At 39.8% G+C, this 15,281-nt stretch overlaps 1 protein-coding gene across 2 annotated transcripts; it reads right to left on the reverse strand.

The window, feature by feature from the left end:
* Positions 1-1,681: 1,681 nt before the first annotated feature.
* CD3G (CD3g molecule) lies at positions 1,682-15,060 on the reverse strand. 2 transcript variants are annotated; one of them, XM_041771686.1, is made up of 7 exons: positions 14,964-15,060; positions 7,287-7,310; positions 6,572-6,799; positions 5,680-5,811; positions 4,827-4,870; positions 4,350-4,429; positions 1,682-3,690 (listed from the first exon to the last, which is right to left on the reverse strand). In XM_041771686.1, the coding sequence occupies exons 1-6, from the start codon at positions 15,016-15,018 to the stop codon at positions 4,364-4,366; spliced, it is 549 nt and encodes a 182-aa protein (XP_041627620.1). In that variant the 5' UTR covers positions 15,019-15,060; the 3' UTR covers positions 1,682-3,690; positions 4,350-4,363. The 2 variants fall into 2 exon arrangements, with proteins under 2 accessions (XP_041627620.1, XP_041627619.1); XM_041771685.1 differs by having other exon boundaries at positions 4,346-4,429.
* Positions 15,061-15,281: the final 221 nt, after the last annotated feature.

Raw genomic sequence — 15,281 nt, forward strand, 5'->3', positions numbered from 1 at the left:
CCTGGGTGGCGCAGCGGTTTAGCGCTTGCCTTTGGCCCGGGGCGTGATCCTGGAGACCCAGGATCGAGTCCCACGTCTGGCTCCCCGTGCATGGAGCCTGCTTCTCCCTCTGCCTGTGTCTCTGCTTCTCTTTCTCTCTCTCTCTCTCACTGTGTGTGTGTGTGACTATCATAAAAAAAAAAAAAAAAAAAAGAAATAATACCTCACATCCTTTCGGAAGTTTATTATCAAAAAAAAAAAAAAAAAAAAAGAAAGGAAAATAAGTGTTGGCGAAGAGAAGGAGAGCTAGGAACCCTTGGGCATTGCTGATGGGAATGTAAAATAGTGCAACATTTTGGGAAAATTTTGGTGGTTCCTCAAATAGTTTAATAGAGAATTACCATGTGATACAGCAATTCCACTTCTGGGTATGCACCACAAAGAATTGAAGGCAGGAACTCAAACAGATACTTGTACACCAATGTTCATAACGTTATGTAGAATAGCCAAAAAAAGGAAACAATGCAAAATGTGCACTGACAAATGAATAAATACATAAAATGTAGTATATACATACGCTTGACTATTATTTAGCCTTAAAAAGGCTGAAATTCTAATACATGCTACAACATGGATAAACCTTGAAAACATTATGTTACGTAAAAAAAGCAGGACACAAAAGAACAAATATTGTATGATTCCACTTATATGTGGTACCTAGGATAAGCAAATTAATAGGGATAGAAAAGTAGAATAGAGGTTACCAGGGGCTGGGGGAAGGGAAGAATGGGGAATTATTGTTTAATGGGTACAGAGGTCAAGATGATGAAAAAAGTTTTTGAAATGGATAGTGGTGATGGTTGCATAATATTGTCTATGTACTTAATGCCACTGAATAGTACACTTAAAATGTTTAAAATGACAAATTGCATGTTATGTATATTTCTCCACAAACACATACACACACACAGTGCTGTGCAATTTTTAAATGTGTATGTTGTTCCAGCATGATACTAGTTTCTGAAAATACATTAGTAAAAATACGTCTTTTCTTTCCTGGAGCTTACAGTCTGGTGAGAGTGGAGTGGCAACTCCATTTAAAATCAATGGGCACAAGATGGATCATTCAAAAAATTGTTCTAGAATAACCGGGTAGCTATGTGGTGTTAAAGTTAGTCAATGTGTTAGGCCTTTACATTAGAATTAATTCAAGATGAATCATTCATTTAAATGTATAAAATGAAACCATTAAAGTGTCAGAGGAATTCATAGGAAAACTTTTTAAAAAGAATAATCTTAAAATGGAGAAGACCTTTCTAAATAGGAAACAACCTACAAGCCATAAAAGATCAATGAATTCTACTGCATGCAGATACAGATTCTGCTATACTCAGATAATTAAAATGTGGACAGAAAACCAACCATCATGAAGTCAAAGAACAAATACCAAAATTGGAAAAATATCTGCAACTAATATCACAAACAAAAAATCTAGTTTTCCACATATGCAAAGTGCTGTTGCAAGTCAATAAGATAAAGGGATACGAGCCTATATATCCTGAGAAGGAAAAATACATGATTCACTTACATTATTATTTTTATTTTTAAAAATATTTTATTTATTCGTGAGAGACACACAGAGAGAGGCGGAGACATAGGCAGAGGGAAAAGCAGGCTCCTCGCAGGGAGCCTGATGCGGGACTCGATCCCTGGGCCCTGGGATCACACCTTGAGCCAAAGGCAGATGCTCAACCACTGAGCCACCCAGGTGTCCTCACTTCCATTTTTGATAAGGAAAATGTAAATTAAAACTATACTGAGATGTCATTTTTAACTTATGAAATCGGCAAAGTTCAAAAAGTATGGAGTAAAAGGCACTCTCAATTATTGTTATTGGGAGTAAACGCTAGTCCAACCTCCATGAAGCGCAATTTGGCAATATTTAATAAAATTACAAGTGCAAATACATTATGGCTCCCAAGTATCATTTATTTATATTTGTTTTGAATAGTCCTAGTATATTCTAAATGACGTTTGTCAGAACTAAAACTATGGAAGTTTAAAAACTATAAAAAGGAGACATTGGAGAAATCATCATGACCTTGGGTTTGCCAAAGATTTCTTAGACATGATACCAAAAGCACAATCCATAAAAGAAAAAAATGGATAAAATGGACTTCATAGAAATTAAAAATTTTTGTGCTTCAAAAGTCACCATGAAAAGAATGAAAAGAAAAGCCACACACTGGTAATGCATTTGTAAATCATATATGTAATAAAGGACTTGTATTCAAAATATAGAAGAACTTTTTCAATTCAACAGTAAGACAACCCAAATTAAAAAAAGATTTAAATAGACATTTCACTAAAGATATAATAATGGCTTATAAGCACATGAAAAGGTGTTCAACAACATTAGTTATTAGGGAAATACAAATTAAAGTACAATAATTATCTATAAAAATTTTTTTTAGATAAAGGTAGCATAAGATGCCATTTTATGCCTCGGAGAATGGCTGTACTAAAAAAAAATAGTAACAAATATTGGTGAGAATGTGGAGAAACAGAAACTCTCAACTATTACTACTGGGAATATAAAATGTTACAGGGAGTTTCTTAAAAAGTCAAACATAAATTTACCATACAACCCAACAATTCTTCACTCCCAGGTGTCAATTCCAGAGAAATGAAGACATGGATCCACATAAAGATTAGCATAAGAAGAATGTCCAGCACATTGCACAACTACAGCATATTGTATAATTCCATTTATATGAAACAGGCAAAAAAGGCAAACCTGATAAGACAGAAAAGAGATTAGTGGTTGCCTGGGGCTGAGGGTAGGAACAGGGAATGTACTCTTAAGAGGGTGATAGCAATGTTCTAATACTGGGTTATGGTGATTGTACAACTGGGTACATTTTGTAAGACTTACTAAGAATAGTGAAAATTGCTTAAAATGGTGAATTTTATAGCATGTAAATTATACCTCAATACAACTATTTTTAAAATGACATTTATATAATGTCATTGCAGCATTGTAGGAGCAAAATATTGGCAGCAATATTTTGTCCATCAATAGAGGACTGATTAAATAAATCATAGCAAGTCCACAATGTGGCTGGGTTAAAAAAAAAAAAAGGTGCTCCTTTACTTACTGGTATGAAATAATCTTAATATTTTATTAGGTGAAAAGTGCAATATGTATGTTATGATACTATTTGTGTGAAAAATAGGGAAAGGAAGAATAATGTGTACCTAAGAGTTTGCTTATGTATGCCTAGAATACCTCTGATTTATAATACCTTATATATCTTATAAAGAAACTAGTATATTGTTTGTCTCTGGAGACGGCAACTGAATGGCTGGGGATGGAGGTGAAGGGAGACCTTTTATTGCATATTTAAACCGTGTAAATTATGACCTATACAAAAAGTAAATAAAAATTAGAACTTTAAAAAATAATATTCAAATAGAGGGGTTATTGACCTTTTCAATTTTTTTTTACAGAAAATTACCTTCCAATAGGTGGCGCTCCTGCAACACCATACATATTTTTACTTTTTGTTTATTTTATTTTGAGAAAAATCCAAATTTGCTCTGATGGGCTTTCTTCTCCATTTGTCACCTTTGGAAAACTTGATTCTACGTTTAGGGCTGAGAATTTCTCTGCTAGGAGTGCTCCAAAACGTACTGCCATGTTTCTGAGAACTATCCAGAAGGGAGAAAAAAAAAGAAAAATTGGATTGGTTCAGAAAACCAAATAATGCTCTGATCCGGTTTTCCTGATAGAAACTTTTCCTGGTTGATTGCATCAGAATTTCTGACTAATTGTTTGATTGAAAGGTTAATATAGGTCAGTGTTTCTGAACCAATGGTGATCTTGCCCCGGAGGAGACATTTGAAATATCTGGAAATATTTTTGATTGTCACAGCTGCGGGTATTACTAGCATCTGGTGGATAGAGGAGAGGGATGCTGCTAAAAACTGTACAATGCACAGGACAGCCCCCTCACCCCAAAGAACCATAAGTTACCCACCCTCCCTAAGCTTATGGTGTCTTGGAATATGGAGATAGACTTGGCAGCATTTGGGAGGGCAAGTAAAAGAAAGGCTGATTTTTAAGAAAGAGAGAGAGAAAGCAGAGGTGTGCAGGGTGGGGGGTGGGCAGAGGGAGAGGGAGAGAATCTTAAGCATGTTCCAAGCTGAGCACAGAGCCCAGAGCAGGGCTCGATCTCATGACCCTGAAATCATGACCCTGAGATCATGACCTGAGCTGAAGTCAAGAATTAGACGTTTAACCAACTGAGCCACCCAGGCAACCCCAGGAAAGGTAATTTCTTAGAATTGGTATAGAAGGACACACCTACTTTGAGTCCTGAGTTCAATTTTTCCTCAGTCGCTTTCCTTGAAGGTGGCCATATTGGTCATTTTCTCGATCCCTGAGGGGCTAATCAGGACAGCACAGTCATAAACTCATTTTCCCTTGTCCTCTATGAATTAACTTGAAGCATAGTTATTGAATGCTTTCCATGTGCAAGGCTTTGGAGTGGGTGTTTCACTGTCCTCGGGGTGGAAAGAGGACAAGGGGGATGAAGGCTCTGTATACAGTTACTTTGTGTGTCCCTCTCAGTGTGTTCTTCCACTTTTTCTCACTGGATCCTGACCTCAGTCTCTCTCAATCCTTCTCTTCATTTCATCCATTCTGCCCAAAGTGTGACTATGTAATCATCTGGTATGCCCTAAGTAGTTCCTTACCTGTACAGTAGCCTCCAAATGACATGTCCCCCATCCCCAAATTTTACTATTAATTGTAGTAATGTCTCTTTCATTCCCCCATGCCTTACCTGGTAAAGTTGGTCATTGGACAACAGAGTCTGCTTGTCTGAGGCTGCACAAAAAATGGAATATGTGAGGTAGAATGGCTAATAAATTGGGTTATAGTCACACATTGGAGCACTGCATAGCAATAAGAATTAGTGAAATACATTTACATACAACAATGTGGAAAGATCTCACAAGCATGTTTTTTACTAAAAGAAGCACACACACGAGTGCTTCTGTATGAGTCCATTGACATAAGGAATGAAAACAGGAAAAATTAATGTTGTTAGAAGTCAGGCTAGTACTCACTTTGTGGGATAAGTGGAGAGGCTGGAACTGACCACAAGGGGGACTTCTAGGGTATTGGTAATACTGTCTTTCTTAAGCTGGGTGTTGGATTCATGGGTATGTTTGCTTGTTTAACCGTATGCTTGTCATCCATGCACATTTCTCTATGTAGTTTTAGTTCAACAAAGAGTTTTTTTAAAAAAAATCAGAGGAGGGCAGACCCGGTGGCGCAGCAGTTTGGCGCCGCCTGCAGCCTGGGGTGTGATCCTGGAGACCTGGGATCGAGTCCCACACCGGGCTCCCTGCATGGAGCCTGCTTCTCCCTCTGTCTGTGTCTCTGCCTTTCTCTCTCTCTGTGTATCTATGAATAAATAAATAAATAAATAAAATCTTTAAAAAAATCAGAGGAATCAGAGGAAAATCAGAGAGGGGTGGATTGTGAAATATGCTGTCAAAATATCACTGTCGTATTGCTCATTAGCAATAGAAGAGATGAGCAACCTCATCTCTTCTATTAGGTCAATTTTGGTAGGAAAGAAACTGGGGATCCCAGGTAGTCCCATCTCTTATTGAAGAGCATTCTTTTACCTCTTGACTGGCGAACTCCATCCTGTCCAGCAATGAAGTAAACCCCAACAGCAAGGAAGAAAATGCTGATGATTTCAGCGAAGACAAAGCCGGTTATAGTGCCTGCATTCAGCTCAATGCAGTTCTGACACACTATGGGGAAAGAGAGGGACAAGTCTCCTTCAGGGTGTGAAAGTGGTTCTTCTGAATCTTTTTCTTTTTCCTACAAGTGCTGATGCTTCTATTTAGGATAGCAGACTCCTCTCTCTGTGCAAGGTATGGTAGGGGAAGATCCTTGGACTAAGAACGCAATACTTCTTGATATCCCTGCATCTCCCAGCTGTCCTGGGGAAGCCCATGTAGTCTGACCATTGACCATATGAAATAGGAGGAAGATCAGATCCCCTTCTCTGTGGTCAGCCGCCTTCTACATATCATTGCTGCTCACCTTGTCATCTCCTCCATCTCCCCGAGCTACACCAACTTAGCTTATATAAAGAGCTGACTGCTCTGATCCATGAGAGCCTATCCAAAATTAAACCAGGCTTTACAGGACAGGTTATGCTTTTCCAAGAAGATGGGGTAACTGTCTTGTGATCACTGTCTGTGATTAAGAAAATGAGAACTGGGGGATCCCTGGGTGGCTCAGCGATTTAGTGCCCGCCTTCGGCCCATGGTGTGATCCTGGATTGAGTCCCGCATCAGGCTTCCTGCATGGAGCCTGCTTCTCCCTCTGCCTGTGTCTCTGCCTCTCTCTCTCTGAGTCTCTCAGAATAAATAAATAAAATCTTAAAAAAAAAAGAGAATGAGAACTGTTTAGTGTCTATTCCCACACTTACCAGGGATAGGAAGCCTACCAGAACAGAAAGAACTGCTTAATTGTACAACAAGCAGACCAAAAGGGGTTACATACTTCTGTAATATACTTGGAGTGGCTTTGAAATGTTCTTTGCTACTTGACACTGATATATCCCTTGAGGGTCCTTCATACTACTTCCCAGATCCAACGTCTTTTTATCTTTCTTTGGTAAAGTTCTTTCCTTCCCGTCTTCAAACCATTTGATATCTTTGTTTTGTGAGTCACAAATCAGAAGTACCGAACCATCTTCTCGATTGCCATCTACTTTTATCATGGGAAATCCTGAAACGGAAAAGCCATTGCCTGTTAAAGGTCTTTCTTCTGCAATTTTCACTGTCCCAAGATATCAGGACAAGACTATTGTAGCAGTGCTTCTCAAACTTTAATAGGCACAAGGATCATATGGAGGATCTAGTTAGAATTTCAGATTCTATTTAGTAGTTCTGGGAAGGAGCTGAAATGGGGCGTTTCTAACATGATCCCAGCTGATGCCAGTGGTGTTGGTTCATGGACCCCACTTTGAATAGTACCTAGCTGCCAGAGTCCTGTTTCTGCTTCAAGAACTTGAGAATTATTTGCTTAGCTGCAGGAAAGCTGACCAGAAAGTACATGACTGGCCACTCACTTGGTTGCCAATGAGAGGTTTGCTACTTATGACTCATCATTCCATCCCTTCTATCACTCAGTCCCTATAGGACTACTATTGTAGGAACCATATTTCCATGACTTTTCTCAAAGTTTGAGGATAGAAAGAAGCCACTCATCCTACCTTGTTCCTTCTGGGCTGTAGCACCTGTAAAGACAAAAAAGAGAATCAGCTGGGCATAGAGTTGTCCAGATGCCCTGAGGTATCATTACCTTGGTCATTTGAGGCCAAGATAGATATCCTAATCTAGGAAAGTGGAAAGTATCTATACTTACTTCTTTTGGGTTGCAGCCTAAATCACCAAATTGAATTCAGGGTGTTGTATAATAAAGAATTTGTCTGATCTTTGTCATGGATTCCTGGGAGGGAGCTTCTAAACCCTTGGAATTTAATGAGTGTTAGGAGTGTCTTTGTTAGTCTTGGTGCATTTCTTCTTTTTCTTTTCTTTTTTTTAAGATATATTTATTTATTTTAGGGAGAGGGAGTGGGAGACAGTGCATAAGCAGGAGGAGGGGCAGAGGGAGAAGGAGAGAGAGAGAGAGAAGCAGACTCCCTGCTGAGTGAGGAGCTCTGCTCAGGGATCTATCCCACGACCCTGATATCATGATCTGAGCTAAAATCAAGAGTCTGATGCTCAACTGACAGAGCCAACCATGTGTCCCTTGGTGGGCTTATGGACCATGCATGAGTTTATGCTAAAGAAATGACTCAGGATGGAGTTGGTCAAGACCCATGTAATCTGGGAATTTGAACCCTGAGAGAGGAAGAGAGCTGGAGATTGAGTTCAGTCATATGGCCAATGATTCGAACATTATACTTATGTCATGAAACCCCAATAAAAACTCAGTGGAGGGGCTGGGTGGCTCAGTTGGTTGAATGTCTGACTCTTGGTTTCAGCTCAAATCATGATCTCTGGGGTGGTGAGATCAAGCCCTGTGTTGGGCTTTGTGCTCTGCACAGAGTCTGCTTGAGAGTCTCTCCCTTTTCTTCTCCCCCTATCCCCAGCTGTCTTTTACTCTTAAAAAAAAAAAGTCAAGAAAAAAAAAACTCAGTGGAGTTTCCTCATTGGTGAATGCATCAATGTACTAGGAAGGTGATGTATTCTGATTCCACAGGCAGAGAGCACAGAAGCTCTGTGTTCAGGGCCCTCTCAGACCTTACTTATGTGTCTCTTCATTTGGAAAATCCTGATTTTATTTTCTATAATTAAACTTTAATAGTAAATATAGTGCTTTCCTGAGTTTTATGAGTTGTTCTAACAAATTATCAAATGTGGGAACCCTCCAGATTTGTACCCAATTTGTCGGAAGTGTAGGTGGTATAGGAACCCCTAAACTTAAGAAATAGAAAACCTGAACAGGCCAATAACCAGGGAGGAAATTGAAGCAGTCATCAAAAACCTCCCAAGACACAAAAGTCCAGGGCCAGATGGCTTCCCAGGAGAATTCTATCAAACGTTTAAAGAAGAAACCATACCTATTCTACTAAAGCTGTTTGGAAAGATAGAAAGAGATGAAGTACTTCCAAATTCATTCTATGAGGCCAGCATCACCTTAATTCCAAAACCAGACAAAGACCCCACCAAAAAGGAGAATTATAGACCAATATCCCTGATGAACATGGATGCAAAAATTCTCAACAAGATACTAGCCAATAGGATCCAATAGTACATTAAGAAAATTATTCACTATGACCAAGTAGGATTACTTCCCGGGACACAAGGCTGGTTCAACACTCGTAAAACAATCAATGTGATTCATCATATCAGCAAGAGAAAAACCAAGAACCATATCATCTTCTCATTAGATGCAGAGAAAGCATTTGACAAAATACAACATCCATTCCTGATCAAAACTCTTCAGAGTGTAGGGATAGAGGGAACATTCCTCAACATCTTAAACGCCATCTACGAAAAGCCCACAGCAAATATAATTCTCAATGGGGAAGCACTGGGAGTCTTTCCCCTAAGATCAGGAAAAAGACAGGTATGTCCACTCTCACCACTGCTATTCAACATAGTACTGGAAGTCCTAGCCTCAGCAATCAGATAACAAAAAGACATTAAAGGCATTCAAATTGGCAAAGAAGAAGTCAAACTCTCCCTCTTCGCTGATGACATGATACTCTACATAGAAAACCCAAAAGCCTCCACTCCAAGATGCTAGAACTCATACAGCAATTTGGCAGTATGGCAGTATACAAAATCAATGCCCAGAAGTCAGTGGCATTTCTATACACTAACAATGAGACTGAAGAAAGAGAAATTAAGGAGTCCATCCCATTTACAATTGCACCCAAAAGCATAAGATACCGAGGAATAAACCTAACCAAAGAGGTAAAGGATCTATTTCTAAAAACTATAGAACACTTCTGAAAGAAATTGAGGAAGACACAAAGAGATAGAAAAATATTCCATGATCATGGATTGGCAGAATTAATATTGTGAAAATGTCAGTGTTACCCAGGGCAATTTACACGTTTAATGCAATCCCTATCAAAATACCATGGACTTTCTTCAGAGAGTTAGAACAAATTATTTTAAGATTTGTGTGGAATCAGAAAAGACCCCGAATAGCCAGGGGAATTTTAAAAAAGAAAACCATAGCTGGGGGCATCACAATGCCAGATTTCAGGTTCTACTACAAAGCTGTGGTCATCAAGACAGTGTGGTACTGGCACAAAAACAGACACATAGATCAATGGAACAGAATAGAGAATCCAGAAGTGGTCCCTCAACTTTATGGTCAACTAATATCCGATAAAGGAGGAAAGACTATCCACTGGAAGAAAGACAGTCTCTTCAATAAATGGTGCTGGGAAAATTGGACATCCACATGCAGAAGAATGAAACTAGACCACTCCCTTTCACCATACACAAAGATAAACTCAAAATGGATGAAAGATCTAAATGTGAGACAAGATTCCATCAAAATCCTAGAGGAGAACACAGGCAACACACTTTTTGAACTCGGCCACAGTAACTTCTTTCAAGATACATCCATGAATGCAAAAGATACAAAAGCAAAAATGAACTATTGGGACTTCATCAAAATAAGAAGCTTTTGCACAGCAAAGGATACAGTCAACAAAACTAAAAGACAACCTACAGAATGGGAGAAGATATTTGCAAAAGACATATCAGATAAAGGGCTAGTTTCCAAGATCTATAAAGAACTTATTAAACTCAACACCAAAGAAACAAACAATCCAATCATGAAATGGGCAAAAGACATGAACAGAAATTTCACAGAGGAAGACATAGACATGGCCAACACGCACATGAGAAAATGCTCTGCATCACCTGCCATCAGGGAAATACAAATCAAAACCACAATGAGATACCACCTCACACCAGTGAGAATGGGGAAAATTAACAAGGCAGGAAACCACAAATGTTGGAGAGGATGTGGAGATAGGGGACCCCTCCTACACTATTGGTGGGAATGTGAACTGGTGCAGCCCCTCTGGAAAACTGTGTGGAGGTTCCTCAAAGAGTTAAAAATAGACCTGCTCTACGACCCAGCAATTGCACTGTTGCATATTTACCCCAAAGATACAGATGCAATGAAATGCCGGGACACCTGCACCCCGATGTTTCTAGCAGCAATGTCCACAATAGTCAAACTGTGGAAACTCAGTGTCCATCGAAAGATGAATGGATAAAGCAGATGTGGTTTATGTATACAATGGAATATTCCTCAGCCATTAGAAATGACAAATACCCACCATTTGCTTCAACGTGGATGGAACTGGAGGGTATTATGCTGAGTGAAATAAGTCAATCGGAGAAGGACAAACATTATATGTTCTCATTCATTTGGGGAATATAAATAATAGTGAAAGGGAATAGAAGGGAAGGGAGAAGAAATGGGTAGGAAATATCAGAAAGGGAGACAGAACATAAAGACTCCTAACTCTGGGAAATGAACTAGGGGTGGTGGAAGGGGAGGAGGGCGGGGGGTGGGGGTGAATGGGTGACGGGCACTGAGGGGGGTACTTGACGGGATGAGCACTGGGTGTTATTCTGTATGTTGGCAAATTGAACAATAAAAAATAAATTTATTATTAAAAAAAAGGAACCCCTAAACTTGTGCCTGGCATTTAAAGTGAGGGCAGTCTTGTTGGGGACAGTGCCCTTAACCTGTGGGGTCTGATGTTAACTTTGGATGGTCAGAGTCAGAACTATACTGGAATATACATAAAGGTATTTCCTGTACAGTCTGGAATGCTTTGCTTTTTTAGCAGCTAAAATCCTGGCAAGAAGTTGGTTTACACTAACTAAAGAATTTTTAGAGTTCTTCTAAAATCCTCAGCCTTGGGGCAGCCTGGGTGGCTCAACAGTTTGGTGCCTGCCTTCAGCCCAGGGCGTGATCCTGGGGACCCAGGATCGAGTCCCATGTCAGGCTCCCTGCATGGAGCCTACTTCTCCCTCTGCCCGTATCTCTGCCTCTCTCTCTGTGTGTTTATGAATAAATAAATAAAATCTTAAAAAAAATAAAATCCTCAGCCTTGGTGATCCATTTTTTGTAGAAACCCTGGACATCCTAGAGGAGGTAGCTATTCAATAGCTCTCAAATCTGTCTCAAAATTCAGAGTAGTAGAATTGCATGATAGATATACTGCAGAGAACTAGCAATGGAATTCAGTTCAATTGGATTGAATCAAAACACCAAGCACTATTATGTACCTGACATGATTAAACAATATGAAAGACACGAGTGGTGATACAAAGAACTTTTTGCTTCCAAAGAGTTTACAACAAAATAGGAAAAATGAACACATATATAACTAATATAATAGAACTTATCAATTAGTTTTAGTACTTATGTGAATGCATATGAAAGGGGCTAGAAGCTATTGATTTTGCCCAAGAGTGAGGGACAGGGAAAACTTAACAGAGAAGGTGATATTTAGTTGGGCCTCAAAGAATGATTAGGAATTTACCAGACAGAGAAAGGCATTCTGGGGAGAAAGAATAGCTGAGCAAAGACAGATTGGAAAAGGACAGAGAGGTAGTGTGTCTAGGGGTAGAATGTGTGATGGGGACAGATGAAGCATGAATCAAATTACGATGGGGAAAAAAAGTATAATGGAAACAGTTGAAAGGAGACAACTGTTTTAGAACTTCTTGCAGGACTGAACCAATTATTAACAGTACCTAGCACGGTGTTTGGAACATGGTAGGAGCTTTATATTTGTTGAATGAGGGCATGAATGAATGAATGAATGAATGAGTGAATAAAAAAAAAAAAAGCAGGGCAGAGAATTAGGCAGATTTTTCACTAGTGGTCCTCCCTGAACACTTGATCACCATGGGAGGGATGAAGAGGCCCTTTTTTTTTTTTTTTTTTTGAGGCCCTTTGTTCTAACTCAGATTCTATAGGAGAGAGGGTCCAACTGATTGTTAACATCCTTTAATTTGCTTCTCTGAGTCTTACTCCTTTTTAGGAATTGAGAGATCATGCAGCCAAATTTCCTAGGTTGACTAGTAAGACAACAGAGCCCACAGGAAGGAGGCATCATCCAAGTTCACACAGCTCATTCGTGGCTGAACTGAACCCAGAGCTCAGGTTTCTGTTGCTCAGCCCAGTACCCTTTCTGCTATATCTAGCTGCCTCACACAGGCTTTCACCCCTGCCCTTCAACCTGTGTGGCCTTTAGCTGGCTCTTCTTCCATTTCCATTTAGAAATCATTCTAAATTCTCACTATCCTCTTCAAGTCTCCCAACCAGCAGTCACCCAGCTCAGTTTCTGCAAGTGGTATCATCTGCTACTTGGTTTGTTGAGAACATAGATGCTGCAGTGATCTTCTCCAGCTTCTTTCCCATCTACACACCTACCCATGGCCAAAGCCATCTGCACATCCTTTCTCCTCATCTCAGAAGGTAAGGTTGCCTTCTCCTCTGTATCCTTGAGCCCGGTCTTGACTCCATCCTTTCAACATCAACTCAGGGAACTTGCTCTACTCTCTGTTTTCCTTTAGCCTGAAAATGTGCTCAAATTTCTCTTACACTCAAAAGTATTTTGTCTTAGATCCTATTTCTTTTTTTATTTACCACTTAAACTCTTTTCTCTTCTCATCCAAAATCTTTGAAGAACAGTCTATGCTTGGTGCACATTATCACTCACCCTTCACCTTCTACACAATTCCATTCAGTTGCTTTTTTTTATTACTTCATTTTTTCATTTGTTTTTATTCAAGTTCGATTTGCCAACATATAGTGTAACACCCAGTGCTCATTAAATCAAGTGCTCGCCTCAGTGCCTGTCACCCAGTTACCCTAAGCCCCTGCCCACCTCCCCTTCCACAACCCTTTCTTCATTTCCCAGAGTTGGGAGTCTCTCATTTTTTGTATTCCTCTCTAATTTTTCCCACTAAGTTCCCCTTCTTTCCCTTATAATCCCTTTCACTATTTCTTATATTCCCTGTATGAGTGAAACCATATCCATCCAGTTTCCACTCATACTACCCCCAATGAGAGTGTTATAAATCATCCATGGCCTTTATTTTGCCAAATCCCACAGATTTAAACTTCTAAATATATCTTTCTATCAACAGGACCTCTCTACAATATTTCATTAGTGGTGATTCTTTCCTTTTGGAAGCTCTCTACTTCTTTGGTTTCTTTCTTTCTTTCTTTTTTTTTTTCTTCTCCTATGGTTTATTCTATTTATTTTTTCTATTTTATTATTCTATTCTATTATTATTATTTATTATTATTATTATTATTTTATTATTCTATTCTATTATTTTTTCTAGTTTATTATTTTCTATTGCACTCATCCAATTATTTCAGCTCTTTGATCATCCTTTTATCTCTTTTTTAAGATGTTTTTCTCGAACTATCCTTTAAAGGTAAATATCCTCTCATTTCCATTCTCAGCCCCTCTTCCTCACATCTCACATAGTACTTGTGTGATTGCAACAGCTTTTGTGGTTTTAGCTTCTCCCAGTGTGTGGAGAATCATCTCTAGCCCAGATTCCAGGCATCGACCCAGTTCATTCACTTCCTACCATTTATTTCCAACAGAATATTCATACAGATACCCCATATTGCACCTTGCACTCAATCTGGTGACACTGAAGCTTATCCCTCCAGTTAGACTATAAGCTCACTAGGGCAGGAGGCTTTTATTCACCTTTATATCCTTACAGCCTATCATGTAAAAGGATCTCACTCATATTTCGTAACCAGTTAACCAACTGAGCAAATGAGTGAGTGAATATCTTATAGGTCTGCCCTTAACTCAAGCTCTGAGTTAAGGAATACATACTTTTTCTTTTCCGGTTTCTGGCCTGTGCTCTTTTGGGCTACAATCAACCTAAGATGGCTGTATCCGGGTCCTCTCTCTAGCCAGTAAAGTCCTTTGCTTTCATTTCTTTTTTTTTTTAAATTTTTTTATTTATTTGAGAGAGAGAGAGAGAGAGAAAGAGAGAGAGCACAAGCAGGGGGAGCAACAGAGGGAGAGGGAGAAGCAGGCTCCCCACAGAGCAGGGAGCCCGATGTGGGGCTCAATCCCAGGACCCCGGGACCATGACCTGAGCTGAAGGCAGATGCCCAAACAGCTGAGTCACCCAGGTGCCCCTGTTTTCATTTCTTAAGAGACAAGAACTCCATCTCTCCCATGGGACACTGCTTCTCTCTAGCAGAGAACAGTAAGAGGCTTCATTTTTGCCCTTCATTCTCAGAATTCTAGCGTGACAGCTGAGGTAGGTTTGAGGTTAGAGGCCCCAATATTCTTTCACCCTGGTGATGATCTCTTCCTTGAGCCTTTCTTCAGACTGCCAGAATTCCTTACCTTGAAGAAGAGTGACAGCCAAAATGAGGCCAGCCAGATGCTTCCCCAGCTCCATGTCAGCCTCTGCCTTTCTCCCTGACACAGAAGCACTAAGCAACCCCCAGCAGCCAGCCAGCCTGCAGAGCAGACAGTCTGGCTCCGCCCAGCATCATTTAGGCTGGGGCCCCTGAGAGAAGGCACAAATCCAGAGCCACCACCCTCTACTTCAAATGTGGGCAGAGAAGGGCCTCAGGAGGGTTGCAGGTGCAAATGTATCTCACTTTCTGTTAAGGAGTAGAGAATGGGAAGTGTTGGGAAAGAAAAGGAGAGAGTGCTGGA

The sequence above is a fragment of the Vulpes lagopus genome, chromosome 10 (assembly GCF_018345385.1).
Source record: "Vulpes lagopus strain Blue_001 chromosome 10, ASM1834538v1, whole genome shotgun sequence".
NCBI classification, from domain to species: Eukaryota; Metazoa; Chordata; class Mammalia; order Carnivora; family Canidae; genus Vulpes; species Vulpes lagopus.

Bases quoted from the DNA above. Each gene is read 5' to 3' on its own strand.
- CD3G (XM_041771686.1), bottom strand. From the start codon at position 15,018: ATGGAGCTGGGGAAGCATCTGGCTGGCCTCATTTTGGCTGTCACTCTT. The intron at 5,812-6,571 runs GTATGTAACCCC...CTTTCCCCATAG, and splicing joins ACTCCAAGTATATTACAGAA to TGTGTCAGAACTGCATTGAG. The intron at 4,430-4,826 runs GTAAGGCATGGG...TGTCCTGATTAG, and splicing joins CCAATGACCAACTTTACCAG to CCCCTCAGGGATCGAGAAAA.